General features: G+C 42.0%; 1 protein-coding gene across 2 annotated transcripts in view; it reads right to left on the reverse strand.

The window, feature by feature from the left end:
* DOK5 (docking protein 5) overlaps positions 1–20,141 on the reverse strand; it is a 113,775-nt gene that overhangs the window by 38,323 nt on the left and 55,311 nt on the right. For both annotated transcript variants that reach the window (XM_066237015.1, XM_066237017.1), the window contains exons 3-5: positions 4,627–4,741; positions 4,423–4,542; positions 808–997 (exon numbers count right to left, since the gene is read on the reverse strand). In XM_066237015.1, the coding sequence (XP_066093112.1) occupies positions 808–997; positions 4,423–4,542; positions 4,627–4,741 (425 nt within the window). The remainder of the gene's footprint in view (positions 1–807; positions 998–4,422; positions 4,543–4,626; positions 4,742–20,141) is intronic.

Below are 20,141 nucleotides of genomic sequence, written 5' to 3' on the forward strand. Positions count from 1 at the left end.
CCGACTTCTGAAGGGCCCCACAAAACCCCAACTTTATACTTTTTTCTAATGTAAGAGGCCCAATATTTTCTTCTGTGCCTGGGGCCTCAACCGACCTTAATCCACCTCTGATCCAGTGTTTCAAAAAAAAAAAAAAAAAGAAACTAAATTCAAGGAAGGAAGGGTGGGGAAGAAGGAAAATGAAACACTGATTAGACAGACTGATGTCTTTGGAGGTAATGATCAGCCCAAATTCTAGGGCTCCACTTTCTCCCAGATTCACTTCTAACAGCAAAAAGGCAAAGCCCTAAAGCACTTGCTGGCTATTGCAACGAGCATGTTTCAGAACTAACCTCTTCCGGAATTAGTGTCATTCATCACACTGCAAGAAAAATGGGTGGAACTCAACCAGCTGCAACTTCAAACAATGTCAGTGTATTGATAATCGACCACAGTCAGCTCAGAGGAGGAAACAGACCTAGAATAACAATACGGATGTTTTCCAAAAAACCAAGCCACTAGTCTCTGCTCAGCCTGACCCAGTAAATGGCGGATTTTTACCTGACTCAACTTCAGTTTGTAGTATGACATCAGACCGTGTAATGAAAACTCCTATCATATTCATGAAACATTAGAATCGTCCATGGAAAAGGAAGCCAGGTTTAATATGTGAATATTTTATAACGCGCCCCCTAACATTATATGGTCATAGCTCTATACATTTCCCAAGGAGTGGTGCAAGGTGGATCTCATACATAAAGCCAGGTCACAAATGATATGCACCTGGGGGGGGGGGGGAATGGGAAAACGATGATGAAACAAACTCACCTCCCCGCCTCAAAAGTGAACCAAGCTGCATCTCGTCCGTACCGCCGCAGGGCGCTTAGCGGCCAAGAGATGAGTTTGACTCTGGGATTCTGGACGTCCCAAAGACAGATGTGCTCATATGTAATCTGCAAGGCACATTCGCCATGTACATCTAAGTTAGGAGATGGCATCAAATACACATTGAATCTCTCTGGGAGAAAAACAAAAGGTTAGTCTAAAATCCCCAGGAATAAAACATTAAAGACATTGTAGGAACAAAGAGGCATTTCAAAAATACTTCAAGCTCATTGTCTAGCTTTTTTGATTGAATACTCAGGAAGATAAACCTTTCTTATAAGTTAACAGTCCCAGGAAATAACTTTTTAGATGAAGACCATATTAAATCACACAATAATGATACAGTCTGGCTGTCAACATACAATAACTGCTATTTAAATGAGCAAAGACCATTTTTAGAATATTTTAATTTGCATAATAAAAAATTGTATGTCAATAAAAGACTGAAGCAATAAAACCATTAAAAATATTTTTTCCCTGCTTAGTACCTATTAATTAAATCCATATTTGGTGTTCACAAAGGATGTAGGTGTGAAAAATTGTTATGTGGTTTAATAATGTTAGTTATTGATCAATTTATAATTTTCATAAGTAGATAAATAACACTATATCCTGAATTGTTTAAATAAAAGTCACTTAACATACCAATAGTTTGGGAAAATCCCAAATGGCTAGAGTTGAACTTGTGTTAACAGTGAGCTGTCTGCAGCCAAATACTGAGAAGAAATATTCATTTATTTGTTGGGATGACTGTTAAATTTAACTAAGATTACTCTATATATAGCTCTTGGCTTATAACTGAAACCAAATTTTTATCCCTACAGGCACAATTATGATACTTCTATTATATTTTTAGGACTTTTGTTAATTTAACAAATAACAGAATCCAAAATCATTAAGTGAAATATGAAAAAAAATATTATTAATATAGTAAACATATTTTCACCTACCCATCATTATGGTAGATTGCATACCTCTGACAAAACAGTGTGGCACTAATAATCATTTAACATCATTCTAAATAAATTACTTTACAGTAAAGATGTCATTAGAATTTTCATAGATTGTAATTGAATTTTGTAAATATGCATGTCAAGATCATGTCTGTGAAATGTATTCATGTATCTATTATTCAAGTTTTCTAAGTTATTTCAATCTCCCTCTAAACAAATATTTGCTGGAAAAAGTAAGAAAGGCTATCATCCTTAATTAAAAAGTAAGAGAGACTATTACCAATTTATTTGCTTACAAGTTCTTCTATAACAACCTTGCTCGAGAATCACAACAGCTATAGTGCTGAGAGGGACCATTTCTATTATAACTATTTGAAGTCATGCAAATCCATACTGTAAAGTGCCTTAGAACAGTGGTCTCCAACCCCCCTGGGCTGCGGACTGGTACCAGTCTGTGGGCCACTTGGTACCAGTCTGCAGAGAAAGAATAAATAACTTACATTATTTCTGTTTTATTTAAGTCTGAATGATGTTTTATTTTTTAAAAATGACCAGATTCTCGCCCTGGCCGGTTGGCTCAGTGTTAGAGCGTCGGCCTGGCATGCAGAAGTCCCGGGTTCGATTCCCGGCCAGGGCACACAGGAGAGGTGCCCATCTGCTTCTCCACCCTTCCCCTTCTCCTTCCTCTCTGTCTCTCTTTTCCCCTCCCACAGCGAGGCTCCATTGGAGCAAAGATGGCCCGGGCGCTGGGGATGGCTCCTTGGCCTCTGCCCCAGGCGCTGGAGTGGCTCTGGTTGCAACAGAGCGACGCCCCAGAGGGGCAGAGCATTGCCCCCTGGTGGGCAGAGCGTCGCCCCCTGGTGGGCATGCCGGGTGGATCCCGGTCGGGCGCATGCGGGAGTCTGTCTGACTGTCTCTCCCCGTTTCCAGCTTCAGAAAAATACAAAAAAAAAAAAAAAAAAAAAATTACCAGATTCTCTCTGTTACATCCATCTAAGACTCACTCTTGACACTTGTCTCGGTCACATGATACATTTATCCATCCCACCCTAAAGGCCGGTCCGTGAAAATATTTTCTGACATTAAACCGGTCCGTGGCCCAAAAAAGGTTGGGGACCACTGCCTTAGAAGACATATTTGAGTCTTATAATAATACCTAGTACGTATCTGCCAGAGGTACTATTATTCCTGTTTGACAGAGGAGGAATCTGAAGCAAAGAGAATTGGCACAGGAAAGGCAGTTCCTAGGCACAGCCAATTCTTGAATTCAGTCTGTAGCACCGTCAGGACGCAGCATCACAACGACAAATTTGTAAAAAAAATAAGTGCTGATCAGAGTACTCTAAATTAAAAAGAAAAATCGAAACCTGTCATGGGTTCCTCTTTATGTTTGGCTTCATGTGCGCCTGTCTGTGAGACACTGTGGTCAGGTCCTCACAGCCCGGGCGCATCCTGACTTAGTGACCCATGGAAGAAGCCTGGCACTCAGCTGTGTGACCCGGGCATATGACAACCTCTCCGTAGCTCAAATCCCTAGTCTACGAAGAGGCTCCTTCAAATTAGCCTGCATTGCTAGGTCTCGGTCAATAACACTGCCTTGAAGGTGGATATGGCCGATATGGTGCATCTGAAATAGTCCCCAGACTATGAATGTGTCATGAAGGCCGAGTTCCAACTGGAAGGGACATTTTTTACTAAAAATTGGAGTGTGCGCCCATAAAAAGGGTCAGTCCGGTTCAACCTCCACTGTGTTCTGAGAGCCACAGCCTCTCTGTCGTGAAACAGCCTCGTGGATCAAGTCAATAGGTGAAAGCAGAAATCTGGGATCTAATTTTCCCCATCACAAGGCTCAGCTATTCAGACACAAAGAACTGATTCTCACCTCCAGGCTCATAGTGTAAACCAACATTGATTTTTGCTGGAGTGCTCATGAATATTTAGGTCGTTATTATTTGAAATGATTTATTCCCAGGTTGAATGTTGAGCTCAAAGAGTTAGCTCAACTGTTTCAGGAGAAAGAAAAAAAAGAAAAAGAAAATCACAGATTTAGGTGGGTTTAAACTTGATGAAATATTCATAAAATCCGGATGCTATTAAAAACACTGGAAGGCTTTCAATAAAAATTTTAAGTGAAAAGGGCAAGACACAAACCCATGACACTGTGAAATCTGTCCGCTCTAAATATGGGCCCAAAAGTCTGGAATCAAACACCAGTTATGGGAATTGGAGCAAGATCTTTAGCCCTTTCAAGCTTCAATTTCCTCATCTGTAAAATGGGGAAGTAATAGTATCTATGTCACAGGATTGCTGGGAAAATGAAAGTCAATTGTATCTTCCACAGAAACAAGCACAGAGCAGGCTCCCCCACATTTCTAGCTGATGTTATTAATGTAGACATATGCATATTATGCATTGAAAGCATATTAAGAAAAGAAATACACTGATATAGTAACACAGGCTTTAGGTGAAATAAAGAGTTATTTTTGCTTCTATATAGATTTTTTATAACTTCAAAAATTTTACATAATGACGATATCTTGTGTCTTATTATATGGGGACAAAACAGTTTTATACAAGAGCAAAGCAGAGAATTTTCTCTACATACCACTCTGTTCTCTCTCAACCCCGGTAGCCAGTAAGTCGGGCTCTCCGAGGCTGATGTCATTGATCCGCGTCCCTACACACTCCATCTGGAGTACTTTGCACCATTCATCAGCCTCAAGATCTGTGGAAATGTCCAAAAGATTAACCCGTAAGCCCAGCGCCTGCTGGAAAGCTGGAAGCAGAGCCCTCCCTGCTGCATACAAACCTGATTCACAAGCAAAGGTCTTGGAGGTATCATCATTGAAATAGATCCCTACAGCGTGCTTCTTGGTGCTCTTTGGCAAACGAGCGACGTTCTTCACATTGTTGAGTTCTGTGACCTGAAAAACGGACAATTACAAGTTTGATCACATCTCTCCGAAAGAATGCTTCCTCCCCATCAACACCGCCAAACCAGGGGGAGACACAGAAAGTAGGGTGACCACAGCTTGACAGGGAGAGGGGGTGGGGGTTGGGGACCTGGGTGAAGGGATTAAACAAAGAAAAACTTATCGACACAGACAGCAGTGTGGGAATTATGGGAGGGAAAGGGGGTTGGGGGAGGTAGAGAAAGGGAAAGGGAGCTAGATGGTGGTGGAGGGAGACTTGACTTGGGATGGTGAACACACAATGTGGATGATGTATTATAGAATTGTACACCAAGAACTTGTATACTTTTATTAACCAATGTCACCCCAATAAATTCTAAAGATTGATTTTTAAAAAAAAAAAAAAGCTATGGCTTACTTCAGTGTTACTCTTAATGCACAACAAGGAAGGTTAAAAAATTACCTTTGCTTTTTAAATGTTCTGAGGCATATTAAGTGGCAAGGCTCTCCTTCAGAGAGGCAGAAAGTCTGTTTCAGTTTTTTGTTTGTTTTGTTAAGTCCCCCCCCCCCCCCGGAAGACTACCTTCTCAATAGCCCTTATGTCTGGCCCCATCATTGTGGACAGCCTCTCAAATGCTCCTAGCAGAAGCATTCTCAACACACTGACCTCAAGGAAAGGGAGGGAAATATGGTCCAGTTCATAACCAAATTATCTCACTCTCTCAATCAAAGATGTGCTGTCAGGATTCTCAAAAATGCCTCCTACTCAGGGTTCAAGTCTATCCCACCACAGAGAGGAGAGTTCCCACTCTCTCTGACTTCCTAGCTTCTCCATGGCTACGGGGCCTCTGCTTCCGAGTTGGGGACCACTGCATTGGTACCGCCTTGTTCAGTGGGAAGCCTTTCCCACTAAACAGTCTTTCTCCCTCCTCTCTCCCACAACTTTTGGTCCCTTTCATACTTTTATAACCCTTCCCCTCCAACACAAGATATCGTTTATTGTGTTTTCAAAATGGCTGTCCCTCCTTAAGTTATATCGAGGTCCTCTTTTAAGTCAAGAACTGGGTCCTGCCTTGGAGAAGGTTTAAGTAGCTTCAGGGCAGAGTATTTACAAGATAAATAACTCTTCCCCACTGACAAGTTTAACCTTCCCTTCTCAGACCTCCTTCGTGTTATACAAAAGAATGCGGCTGCCTACAGTCTCTGCCTTCGGTCATACACACCATTTCTCCCATCTATTACTCTAAAGTCAATAAATGCCTGGCTCAGGAAGTAGGTAAGGAGAAGGAATACCCTCCCTAAGCACACTGACCTATTATTTCATTTCCCTGCTCCTTTACCTCCTCTGGCTCTCTTTAGAGTATAAGCACAAATTTCTTGGCATGAAATATCATAAAAGTTGCTATAGACAGAATGTTTACGCCTCCCCCATGACTGTTATGTCAAATCCTAAGGCCCTCCACCCCTGGTCAGGGCACATACAAGAGTCAACCGATGAATGCATAAATAAGTAGAACAACAGTAGGTGTTTCTCTCCCTTCCTTTCTCTCTAAAATTAATAAATAAAAGTATTTTTAAAAGAGGTGGGGCCTCGGAGATGTGCTTAGGTCATGCACATCTAGTGGGACTAGTGTTTGTATAGAAGACACCCCGGAGAGCTCTCTCATCCCTTTTGCCATGTGATGACCCAGAATCTGGTGGTGCCTTGACCTTGGACTTTCCAGCCTCCAGGATGGTGAGAAATAAACTTCTGTTGTTTATAAGCTACCCAGTTTATTGTATTCTGTGACAGCAGCTCAAACGGGCTAAGACACCAGTGTTTCTCAAAAGCTCGACAAACCAACCTCTTCAGTGGCTCGACACTATCTGTCTTATTCTTCAACTACACCAACCCCCTTAGAGCTTACCAGATGAAACAATTTATAATTGATTTATTCTTATGCCACTGCCTTAACAAAAGCCACTGTCATCCTCCACAACTACTTATTGGTCTCTCTACTTCCATTTTAACTCCATTAATTCACTGTAAAGACGACATCCAGATGGTCTTTTCAAAACAAAAGTCTGATTCAAGCATTTCCACACACAAAACACTTCAATGACTTCCCATTGCACTTGGGACAAAACCCCCAAATCCTTAGAATGGCCATCAAGACCCTCTGTGGCCTTCTCCAAAGCTATCTCACCAGCCTCCTCTCTGATACTTTTTGCCATGTCCAATGTCCCAGCCATACTAGCCTTTATTTAGTTCCCCGAAGGGACCATGGTTCTTTAAGCACAAAGCCTTCCCTTCTCTTTCCTTACTTTGCTCCCACTCACCCTACAAGTCTTAGTTGTAGATGGGTTTGTTCTCTCTATAGCCCAGTTACCTGTAGAGCCTAAAGGGCACCCCCCCCATGTCCATCTAATCAGAGTCGTAAGGCTCTACCATCCAATGATACCTTTGCCATCAGTCTTGCGATGGCTCTGTGTGCTATGGTTTAGTGCCTGTCTTGCCAGTAGACTAAATTTCCATAGGGTAGGACAGTATATATTTTGCTCACCACTGTATCCCCTGAATCTAATGCAGAGGCTGACACATAGTGGAAACTCATCAATACACGTGGACTTGATGAACAAGAGAACAAACCCATCCACAAGTCGAACTGCATGGTGCTTCTCCAAAGTGAATGCCTCTCTCCTGCCTCATTTCTCCAGGGAAATTTTGCCTTTCCTTTAAGGTTCACTGCCTCCGGAAAACTTGCCCTGACCTTGGTGTGAATGACTTGTTCCCTTCTATCGGCTCCCATGTATGATGCATGAAGCTGTATTCTATTATCTGCTGTTGTGATTAACCCATTTATCTCTCCAGCTCCCAGCTAGACATGAGTCACCTATCAATGACTTACTAATGGACTCAATCAATGAAAAACAGTCATTTGAGAGTCAACACTTACAAAGCCTGCACCACATGCCATGCTCTGTGCTTAGGCTATTCCTATATGGTATGTTGTCGTTTGATCTTCATGAAAACCCTGAGATAGATATTATCAGTCTTTTCAAGATGAAGAAACTGAGGCTGAGAAAGATCAAAGTCATAGGCCCATGTTTACAGCTAAAAAAAAAAAAATGTCAGAACCAAATTTTGAATGAGACAAACCGACCCTGAATCCTACTCTCTTCAGCCACCTGAGGGGAATGCTCATGACTAACTCTAAAATCGTTCAGCACAGAGAATCTTCAGCCCCAAAGGTCATCTTCCACCTTCCTGAGGACCTCTGTCCCAGGCTTTATTCTGACCCTCTACTGAGTCATTATAGGAGTAGTCTACCCGAGTCTGAAGCACAGCAATGACTCTGAAACATGTCATTTCATTATACATGCATTAAAGACAAAAAGGAAGGGATAAGTCACCGGAAAGAGTCAGGAAATGTAGGGAGAATTGCATGAGTCAGAACACAATTACCCATTTTGGAAATTGGTTTAGATAATGACAACCCAACACCCCCACTCCGGGGAGGTGAGTGAGCATTCCTAGAGCTGGCGGGCTTACGTTTTATGTGTGGAAGGACTCATTGTCGAGTTCCAAAGCAATAGTTTCTGTTCCCAGATCAGAACAACATCTCAGTGAGCACGGCATGCACATACCCACCCCAACCCCTACCCACACACACGCGTCTTACTTTTAAAAAACGGCAATCCCCAAGTCTTCCTCACAATGCGTGTGGTAAAATGATCCTAGCGTTTGCAGCTATGTTTATGTCACATAAAACTTTTATGAGACATGTTAATTTCTACTGTCACTTCATTTTGTAAAAGAGAAAACCAAGGCAGGACATTTTTTTTTTTTTTTTTTTCTGAAGCAGGAAGTGGGGAGGCAGAGAGACAGACTCCCAGTGTGCCTGACTGGAATCCACCCAGTATGCCCACCAGGGGGCGATGCTCTGCCCATCTGAGGCATTAGCTCTGTTGTAACTGGAGCCATTCTAGCACCTGAAGTAGAGGCCATGGAGCCATCCTCAGCGCCCAGGCCAACGTTGCTCCAATGGAGCCTTGGCTGCAGGAGGGGAAGAGAGAGACAGAGAGAAAGGAGAGGGGGAAGGGTGGAGAAGCAGATGGGCACTTTTCCTGTGTGCCCTGGCTGGGAATCGAACCAGAGACTTCCACATGCTGGGCCAACGCTCTACTGCTGAGCCAGCTGGCCACAGCCAGGATGTATTTTTCAATAGTTCTTCTACAAAGAAATAATTTGCACCTACAGAATCACATTTAAAGTAAACACAGATTTTGATATGGTCTCAGGTCTTCATTGAATAAGAGAATTATTTTAAAACAAGAAACGTCTTAATTAAAATTGGTTACAAATTTTCGTTACTAACAGGATGGTTCTTGTAGTTAACAGAAAACAAAAAAAGTAATTTTGTTATTAAAAATGGCATGTAGATAGCATTTAAATACTTTTACCTACCCTTTCATAAAATTTCCATGCTAAGACAATAGCAAAGTTAGAGAAGCAAAATAACTTCTGTTTATTTTCTGGTCTGCTAGTTGCTGGTCACTTTTCCAAATAAATCTGTGTCCCCCGTGTCCCTCATGTGTAACTTTCCTTTTCCTTTTCCAAGATCTACTTAAGCTTACTGAACCCAGCTGCACTATCAAACAAGACCAGAACTACCTGTACAGCTTACTGAAAATGTCAATATTAGGACCTTTGAAATACTTGCTTTTCCTCTAGAAGTCGGGGTGTGTGTGTACTTTCCAAAACCCACGTTAGCTTCAGGCTTAATCTGATTTTGTACAACCTGGGGTCGACTCAACCCTTGAATTAACTGAAAATTCATAAAGAATAGTGGCTCCTTGAAAACTCTGCTCATAAGAATGGACACTACATAGGAAGTTCTGTGCAGTGTAAAGAATGCAAGTTCTGACTGGTTTGTTAGCAGCTGAAGAAAGCCATGCACGGGGGGGGGGGGGGGGGGGGAGGGGGTCTGGGGGCCATCCAGGTTACACTTCTAGAGCCTGTGGAGAAGGATTATTCGCAATTCCTGGCTTGTGAATTCCTGGCTTTTCAGTGGCACCTGCATAGCATTGTATCGGGCCCTTGCATGCAGGCCCCCTTCCTCTGGGGACCCGAGGCAGATGGTGAAGGCAGTCCCCCTTGCCCTTCCTGGGCCAATGCGGGAAATGACAGAAGGCGACCTTGCTGGTGGTGTGCTTTTCAGTGGCAGCGTGTTGATTCTATCGGATGGTCCTGCCTGACAATCAGTCTAAACAAACATTGATTCACTTTGCGCAGGCCCTATTCCAACCACGTGTTTTCCCCTGCACACTGAGCTCCTTAAGAGGCACGAGTTTCTCTCCATAGCTGGCAGAAATAAAGCTGCCCACTGACGTCTCCACATGGGCCCTGTTGTCCAGAGGACAGCTCTTTGGAATCTTCCAGAGTGTTTCTATACACTTTCCTGCAAACACAGCCTCTTGTGATGTGAGCATCATGACATTGCAGAGACACAACTCGACTGAAACAAGGGCAGGCACAACTGATTGCTTCCTTAGCTTAAAAGCCTAAATGAAATCCACGTGACTTACACGGTCTCTTCAGTCCCATCAAGCCAACAGCAGTCTGGGTTTCCTCTTCTTGTACCTACAAACACTCTTCCTCCAGATACCGCGATGCTCAGCTACTCACGTATCATCTTCTCTATGATGTCATTCCTGATCACTCCATTTAAAATAGCCACACTCATATTCTGTACTTCCTATCCTGGCCCCTCATGGGCCGAGATTTGCACCTCACACAGTGTAGACCCTCCATAAGCACAGATTCATCTCCTGTGGTAAACTTGATTGTCACTTCCCCTGTAAAGGCAAGGAGGCTGAGACACATGGTGTCATTACCATGCCCAAACAGTGGCACAGGTCGGATTGGATGCCAAGCAGGCAGACTCTTAATTACGTGCCAGATATGAGGTTCTGAGCACTTCACCTCAATCGTGTTATTAAATTTTCCACATTTCTAACCACTGGCACTATTCTACGCCTGCTACAGAGGTTCATTTGTTCACACAGCTGGCCAACAGGTGATCTGGGGCTCCAACACGGGTAACCTGAGTACTCGTCACTAAACCACCAAATGCCAGCTCCAGCTGGTTGGCTCAGTGGTAGAGCATCAGCTTGGCATGTGGATGTCCTGCGTTCAATTCCTGGTCAGGGCACACAGGAGATGCAACCATCTGTTTTCCCACCCCTCTCTCTCCCCCTTCTTTCTCTCTCTCTCTCTCTCTTCCCCTTCTGCAGCCCTGGCTCAGTTGGAGCAAGTTGGCCCTGGGCATTGAGGATGGCTCCATGGCCTCGCCTCAGGCACTAAGAAGAGCTCGGTTGGCAAGCAGCGGAGAAACAGAGCATCGCCCCATAGGGGACTTGCCAGGTGAATCCCGGTCCCGGTTGGGAGAAATGCAGGAATCTCTCTGTCTCTCTGCTTCTCACCTAAGAAAAATAAAAAGTAAAAATATAAAAAGAACACCACCAAATACCACCAAATGAATCTACAGAAAAGGATCAGAGAGACCACCAAGTTCACAATATGGGGGAGATTTTTGCACCCCTCTCCTCCACGAGGGAAATATTTAGCAATGTCTAGAGACATGCTTGCTTGTCACAACGAGGGTGCTATTGGAATCTACTGAGTAGGGGCCAGAGATGCGCAGGATGGCCTCCCAGCCCACTAAATACTAATAGTGCTGGGGTTGAGAAACCCTGGGATGGAAAAAGTGGAGAATGCAGGATAAGGCTGATGGGTGCATCAGGTAAGTACAGGGTGATATCTACATGGAACTGATAATAGTGGTGGCCCGATTGCTTTTCATATGTGCCTTGACCATGGGGCTCCAGCCAAGCCAGGGACCCATTGCTCAAGCCAGTAACCTTGGGCTTCAAGCCAGTGACCATGAGATTATTTTGATGATCCCATGCTCAAGCAGGCGACCTCAAGGTTTTGAACCTGGGACCTCAGTGTCCCAGGTAGACACTCTATCCACTGCACCACCACTGGTCATGCATGGTTTTTAGTTTTCTGATTATCAAAAATACTGTCTTAGGACTCCATCAAAGGAAAAAAAATACTCAATACTCTCCTAAATTTCTGATAAATCTTCAAGTAAGCCATCCAATTGGGAATTCCCATATAAGGACCGCCAAATTATATTGGCTGTTTAAAGCCATAGTCTTGATGTCTTATTCATCACAAGTGATAGTATTCATTGACCTAAATATTTAATAGCCAGTAATCCAGTTTTGCATTAACAACTCAGAAAACAATTACAAATTCCACAATTCAATTTTCCAAATGGATTATTTTGTAACTAGATAGAAAGACTGTTGAAATTTCTCCGGTGTTTCAAGAGATTAGATAATTGGGTGTTAAAAAGTATCTTCCCTTCAGTAACAGGTATATTCCTGTTGGAGTTATGCAATTCATAGGCATCGTGTGAAAATTTTAAGTAAGTTTCTGGTGTGTTGCAAAGTCAAAATCTGTTTAGGAAAACAATTTTTCTCCTTCTTCTGCTGATAGTAATGTACAAATGATGATTTATTTATATTTACAGAGTGAAAAGGAGATCGCTTCCTAAAAGGCAATTTGCTGCCTTGCTTTCTATAGGCTGTCTCCTAATTATTGTTCCCCTTATGGGACTGAATGAAATAAGTGAGCAATTCACTTTGTATATGCAAATTGCAAAGCGTTACAGAAGCTTCAAACTGCTTCATTCTTTAAAAATAAATTAAAGCCATTATCCTCCTGAAAAGGAAAAGGTATAAGCCCCTTTAACTTTTCTAGGCTGTTTTTTGAAAATAAAAGTGCTATGAAAGCAATCCACTTTGGGGTCCATGTTTTCTCAAGTATTAATAAAATGAACAAGTATACTATTTTTATTATGACTGTTTTTGTTGTAACATTTGTTTTATATTATCATTACTGTGTGTTGAAATTTCTGAGTACTCTAAAATACCCTAATGAACATTTCTGTTAAAAAATTTCCAAGTTTCTTATATGTGTTCCAAACCTTTAAACGTTTCCATACTGTCCTTCTTAAGAAAAGTATCCATGGTTTTAGGACAAGCGCCAGTAAGCAGGGACAGGTAAATCAGAAGAGACAGGTTCAGTTCTAATCACAAGTTGTCACCACAAAACATTTCTCTCCACAAATCTTTCCCCAAGACCCTGAACACAGCATTTAAGCAAACATTTTATGAAAGATTTCTTAAGAAAGAACCAGTCTAGACAGTGATGCCCCAACCCCCACATAGATGGTCCCATTCTTTCCCAAAATACCTACATGCCCTTGGTCACTTAAAATAAACCGAACTAGTGCCTGTCGGAGTCATAAATCTGATCCATCTCCCTGAAGAACTGAAGAGTGGATCTTTATTTGTACATGTGAAATAACTTAAATGTTCATTGTGTGTTCCTAAGAAAGCCATACACACCAAAAGAAAAAAAAAAAAAAAAGAACAGAAAAGTCACTTAAACTGAAACATCTGAAATTTATACAGAGAATGGAATCAGGGTGAAGGGTACCTTCCTCAGCTGTCAGTAGGGGTGTGATTTTGTATCACCTACCTTAACACAATTTGGCAGTAGTTATAAAAATTTAAAGGTATAGGATATTACCTGGCAATTTTTCTTCTAAGGGTTTTTCTTCCAAAAAGTTTAACATGAGCATATAAAGACAGATGCACAAGTTTTTTTACCATAATAAAATTTATAGTAGCAAAATATTGGAAACTTTTTGTCCATTAATTTGGGTATTTTTAAACAGGTTAACGGTGTATCAAAATTGACGAGTAGTCTAGAACTGTTAAATTAATGGGTGTCATTGATAAGCCACTAATTATTGACTTAGAATTATGGTCAAAATGTGAGGGAAAGAGGGCTGCTATCATTAATGTGACAATTTTATTTATCTCATGAACCATAATAGTCCGGCTGTGGAAGAAATTGCTACTAAAAATTACATAAGAACTACAGACTCACCGCAAGTGTCCCGGGGAAATCTGTAATTATGGTCTCCTTCAACAAGTACCATAGTATGTAATAAATTACTCTATTCTTGCTTCAGAATTAGGATCTATGTATAGAAGAATGAGACTATGTTTCTATTTGTATACACAGAGAAACTAGTTTGAAAAGCACACATTGATCTAACAGTATTTTTTTTTTCTGAGGACCAAGACTATGGATTATTTTCTATAATAAGACTATAAGATTATTTTCTTTCATTTTATTTCATACACTTCAGAGTTCTTTAAATTGGTTACAAGGAGTTCATAACTGAAAGACTAAGAAAAGAGAAAAGAAAGAGAAAGAAATCTGCAAAATATTTTGAAGTGAAGTGAGTGGATCTCCATTCTTTTGTCAACACAGCTTCCTAACTGTTAACTCCCTTGGCTAACAATTATTCTATGATTTCTCTCGTACCCAAAAAACCACTGATTAATTTTTCACTAACTTGAGAAAAAATAAAACACCCTTTTACTTTTGACATCATTTACAGAGAGCTCCTGCATGGATTTGAATTATATTCAAGTGTTTCCACATACACACAAATGTAAAATTATGTAGGACAAGTCCTAGAGAGATATGCTCTTAAAAATTCATGTAAGAAATAAGTGTAAATAGGGAAAAAGGTATTTATAAACAATGTAGGTAAAGTTTGTTTCTGTCCTGTCTTATTTTGCTACATATAAATGGCTGTTTAAGTAAAAAAAAAAAAAAATTATAGACCAGTGACAGAGAAAACAAATTAAATTTTCATAAACCTTTAAAAAAATTGAGAGTCTTCCCAATGCAAGAAAAACTAACCATTTTAAATTAGTCCAATAATTGAGGGGTTAGAAAAAAATAATTTAAACCAGATGACTATTTCATCAGATTATAGACCAAAAGTGACTTATGCAAGGTAAGCTCTTAATCCAAAAAGACTTTAAATTTGATCCAAACTAAATGAAATAATTAGGTATAAAATTAAAAAAACATGTACAGGATAGGGAGGCTGAACATTACAAATGCTGATGAAAGAAATCAAAGACAACTCAAATAAATGGAGTGACATACCATGTTCATGAATTGAAAAATTCAACATTAAAAAAAAGTCACAATTTGATCTACAGTTTTAATGTGATTCTTATAAAAAATCCTAACATGGGTTTTCTGTAGACACAGACAAGCTTATTTTAGAATTTTATGGAAGGGCAAGACCCTAGACTAGCTAAAACAATCTTTAAAAAGATAATAAAGTGGAAGAAATCATTCTACCCAACATTATGGTTTATATCTACGGTAACCAAGACAGTATGATGTTACTAGAGAGACAGATACATAGTTCAATGGAAAAGAATAGAGAATCTAGGAACAGACCCCTTCTAATATGCCCTAATGATTTTTGACAAAGGTACAAAAGCAATTCAATAGGGAAAAAATAACTTTGACCACAGAACCCTGGTCCTCCCAGAGCTCTCCTCTGCTGTACTGTCTAGAGCAATGGTCCCCAACGTTTTTTGGGCCACGGACCGATTTAATGTCAGAAAATATTTTCACGGACCGGCCTTTAGGGTGGGACAGATAAATGTATCATGTGACTGAAACAAGCATCAAGAGTGAGTCTTAGATGGATGTAACAGAGGGAATCTGGTCATTTTTTAAAAATAAAACATTGTTCAGACTTAAATATAAATAAAACAGAAATAATGTAAGTTATTTATTCTTTCTCTGGAGACCGGTACCAAATGGCCCACAGACCAGTACCGCTCCACGGCCTGGGGGTTGGGGACCACTGGTCTAGAGCACATTTTAGGAAACGCCATATTAGAGAAATTGTTGGATTCGTCTTTCTGGCAAGGTGGATTGAATCCTGCAGTGACTTGCCTTGGAAGTTCAGCCACTTGCAGGATACAGAGAGAAGCAAAGCCAGGAGGAGAAATCATGTTTCCCAAATCTGATCCAGCATCCCTCAGCCACGCCATTGTCCGGGCCTCTCCTTCCACTCAGATTCCTTCCCAATTATTCCTCATCACAGAAAAAGTCAAACTACGCAGAGAGACGCTGAATCCCCTGTGGTGATTGGGAACAACTCTGATTTCCTGAATGAAGACAGTGGACTTGTGTTGAACAAGAAGGAGCTATATTTAAAGTCACTGGAGTCTTAATATGGCTCAATTACAGTTCATCAAATTCACAGCCGTCTCTGACAGCTGGGCGTGCTGGAGGGGTGCTTCACAGAAGACAGAAAGGAAATGAAAAATGAATTGTTCTGTTCATTATTCATATATTTATTTTCCAATTTTTGCACAAAAGCACCTTTAGCTACATTTGCAATGAGGCAGGCATCAACTTTTTAAATTCTACAGCCAATTTCTTGTTTTAAAACTTCTAAAAGGATCAGCTATGCAAAATTTACTGGTATCTTTAACAATGAAATGAAAACAGTACTGTGTCCTCATATATGCTCCAGATTTCCTACAGGCCAGATAAGTCTGAAAGGCAGGAACTGTGGGCTGAACCAAAAACAGAAGGCTAATGTGTTTCAAAAGGAAAGTTTATTTTAAAAATGCCTGGGTGGGCCCTGGCCGGTTGGCTCAGTGGTAGAGCGTCGGCCTGGTGTGCAGGAGTCCTAGGTTCGATTCCCGGCCAGGGCACACAGGAGAAGCGCCCATCTGCTTCTCCACCCCTACCCCTCTCCTTCCTCTCTGTCTCTCTCTTCCCCTCCCACAGCCGAGGCTCCATTGGAGCAAAGTTGGCCCGGGTGCTGAGGATGGCTCTGTGGCCTCTGCCTCAGGCGCTAGAATGGCTCTGGTTGCAACAGAGCGATGCCCCAGATGGGCAGAGCATCACCCCCTGGTGGGCGTGCCAGGTGGATCTCGGTCAGGCGCATGCGGGAGTCCGTCTGACTGCCTCCCTGTTTCCAACTTCAGAAAAATAAAATAAATAAATAAATAAATAAATAAATACCTGGGCGCAGGTGGGTTGAGACCAACAAAGGGTGTCAGCCCCGAGCTGTGGGAGGCAGCATTAGATATAGGGGCTGCTGCAGTCATTTGCTGGTATGGGGTTGGGTGCACCTGGACATCCTTAGATTAACATATCGGGGTTTGTAGCCTTGGTCACTGACATGACAATGAGCAGGAGGAGGGGGATTCCGCTGCAGAAACACAATTCTTTCTGATGTAGCACAGGCATAGCCAGCGTGGTCCTTTCTGGTGTCCTCGGTAAATCTTGCAGATAGCCAAGAGGTCAGGAATCTCCCAGGCAGAGCTGGGACCGGGCACCTCTGGGCCTGTGGCTAGGCTTTCACAATCAACTACTGTAATTTAAACTCCCCTAATGGTCAGGTCCCTCCCCAATATAAGCTTTCCCTGACACTCCTGAAAAGGTAAACTTTTGCTACATTTCAGAGTAAAGGCCAGGAAGCCAGTGAGAGAGAACAGCCAGCAAATTAACTACAACCTGACAGTGGGGGATGAGAATGCTCTGTTTTGAGCCATAGTGGGAAAGTGGGTGAGAGGAATTTGAGTTCTTGTTTGTTTGTTTGTTTGTTTGTTTTTGTATTTTTCTGAAGCTGGAAACGGGGAGAGACAGTCAGACAGACTCCCACATGCGCTGGACCAGGATCCACCCAGCATGCCCACCAGGGGTGAAGCTCTGCCCAGCAGGGGACGATGCTCTGCCCCTCCGGGCGTCGCTCTGTTGCGACCAGAGCCACTCTAGTGCCTGAGGCAGAAGCCAAGGAGCCATCCCCAGCACCTGGGCCATCTTTGCTCCAATGGAGCCTCACTGCGGGAGGGGAAGAGAGAGACAGAGAGGAAGGAGAGGGGGAGGGTTGGAGAAGCAAATGGGTGCTTCTCCTGTGTGCCCTGGCTGGGAATCGAACCCGGGACTTCTGCACGCCAGGCCGATGCTCTACCACTGAGCCAACCGGCCAGGGCCAGGAATTTGAGTTTTAAAGCGGCTCTGGATTTAAAGGAGCCCTAACCCTAACAACATCTACATGAGTCATCTCTGTATAGACCAACTAGCATCATGTACAGGCCCCCGTGTCTTTTGGAAATTGCATTACTTACAGTCGAATAAACTCCGAAACCTGGTCACGGTGGGCTACTTACAACCCCGGTATTTTATGATCAAGATTCATAAATTGCACAGCAATTAGATTTTTTAAAAATGCCTATCTCAGAGTTACTCCAGCTTTTTACATGCCCCCAAGAGATTAATATTAAAATGTATCAGATCTAAAAGAATAAAAAGGATGAATTCGACTACAGGAACTCATCAAGGGCTGGGAGGCTTAATGTAGATAATTCTTCCGTTCCAATGCTTTGAACTTGGGTTAATGATTATTAGAGATGAAAGAGAATTGGCTTACCCCATTACTCAAAGATTTACATATTAAATTCCAAAGCCAGCAGGTAGGAGTCTGAACTAGGGCAAGTTAGTCCTCAACCTCCCCTGCTTGTTTCATACGCAAGGAGGAACTTTCGGTCCACTTTGGTCTTCCATTTGAGTCTTTCCTCCTAAAACTTCCCAATCCTGGCTTTCTCTGCACCTATTTACCACACACCCCACTACCTCCAAATCAAAATTCCCTTTCCTGGCTTCAGACATCTCCAGTGCAGATTTTTAATGGTTCAGCTGAATAAAAGTTTGACACAAAGACATCTATACGTGTTCCATGTCTTCTGATGATAATATTCATTGCTTTCCAACAATTCTGTAAAATGTGTCCACTGTATGTTAGGCACTGATAACTAATAGAGATGCCTAACCTTATTAGCCCCTCCCCCCAAATCTCTGCCATTGTGTACCTTATTTTATGGTGTACATAAGACAAAGACAGTAAGGAACGACCAAGTAAACATGTATGTAGTGATAAGTGCTAGAGAGAAAAATAAAGGGAGATGGGGTGGAGGTCAAAAGAGTCCATTTTAAGTCATGGGGTCAAGAAGTGGCTTCACTTTGAGAAGAATTCAAGCAACGCCTTGAGCACAGTAAGGTAATGAGCTGTGTGGGTATTTGGGGGGATAGCATTCCAAGGAAAGGGAAAAACGAGTTCAAAGGGAGGGATGTGCTTGGCATCCTCTAGGGACAGCAAGGAGTCCAGGTGTCTCTCCAAGTAAAGTGGGTTAGGAAACTGAGCAGATGAGCTTTAAGAGGCCGCAGGGAGTCAGGTCGTGTGAGTGTAGACTCCACTATAAGGACTCGGCTGAGGGTTCTGAGCTGGGGTATCATGATGCTATGGGTAGATGTTTCAAGTAGGCTCCAGAGGGCTGAGAATTAGGCAACCCAGGGGCTTGGACTACAGCGGTAGCAACAGAGGTTGTGAGAAGTGTTCAGGATCTTTGTGCATATTGAATACAGCACCATTCACTGATGGACTGGATTTGGAGAGTTTCTGTAAAGCATCCCTTGCTTGTCCTCTTTCTTCTCTTAGGTATCTACAGGTCTGTAAGCAAAACATAGCCTATTTCGCTATTTTTCTACATTCCAAAAAGTAGGAATAAGGGACTGTGAGGACTCAGATATTCCTGAATATATGTGAGGCTCTCCCAAAACAAGGAAGGACTGATGGACATCAATGCCACACACAAGGACCAGAAAGAACCAGAGTCTCATGGCATCTTAGTCTGTTCATGCTGCTATAACAAGTTACCATGGCAACTTACTATATAAACCAAGGTGTCAACAGGGGTCCTTCCTAAGATGTCCAGTCACCACTTTTGAAGAATTTGCACGAAAGCAAAGATTATTCACTGCCCCTCACTTAGCCAAATTTCTGTGCTAATGGATCTACTGGTTTCACAGAAAATCTTAAATGGCAAGTAGTGGCCTGAAAAATGCTCACCAAATGAGGACAAGAATCTTCAATATGGAAAACCCAAACAATGAAAATACACTATCATCAAAATAAGCATGGTCTCTCCATAGTCAAAAGAGCAGTATTTTCCCAATACAGGAATAACCAGAAGAAAAAGTGTTACCCACATGCTTTTACCCACTCTCACAAACAGAGAATATATACAGGCTGCCCAATAAGGAAAACCAAGAAAAACACTGCCGTGGAGAGGTAAGACATGCCTAATTTGCAATTCCAATTAGTAAGCATACCTTGTATTTACCTTAACTTTCCACTGGTGAATGATGCATTTTAACATACAATTACTATTTTTAGTGAGGAAGTCTCACTACTACTACTGAGAAAACTGGAAATCTGAATTAAATTGAGTCATTAAATTTAAAGAAATAAACTAGTGGATGCAACTTCCTCTTCCTCCACCAATCATTCATTTTCCAGCCGCCCCCCAGTCTCCTCTCCCCACATCCCAAGCTCTGAATGAGGGTCTTCTCCACATCAGGCACTGAGCCAGATTCCAGGAGGTCCAATCC

The sequence above is a fragment of the Saccopteryx bilineata genome, chromosome 6, assembly GCF_036850765.1.
Source record: "Saccopteryx bilineata isolate mSacBil1 chromosome 6, mSacBil1_pri_phased_curated, whole genome shotgun sequence".
Lineage (NCBI taxonomy): Eukaryota > Metazoa > Chordata > Mammalia > Chiroptera > Emballonuridae > Saccopteryx > Saccopteryx bilineata.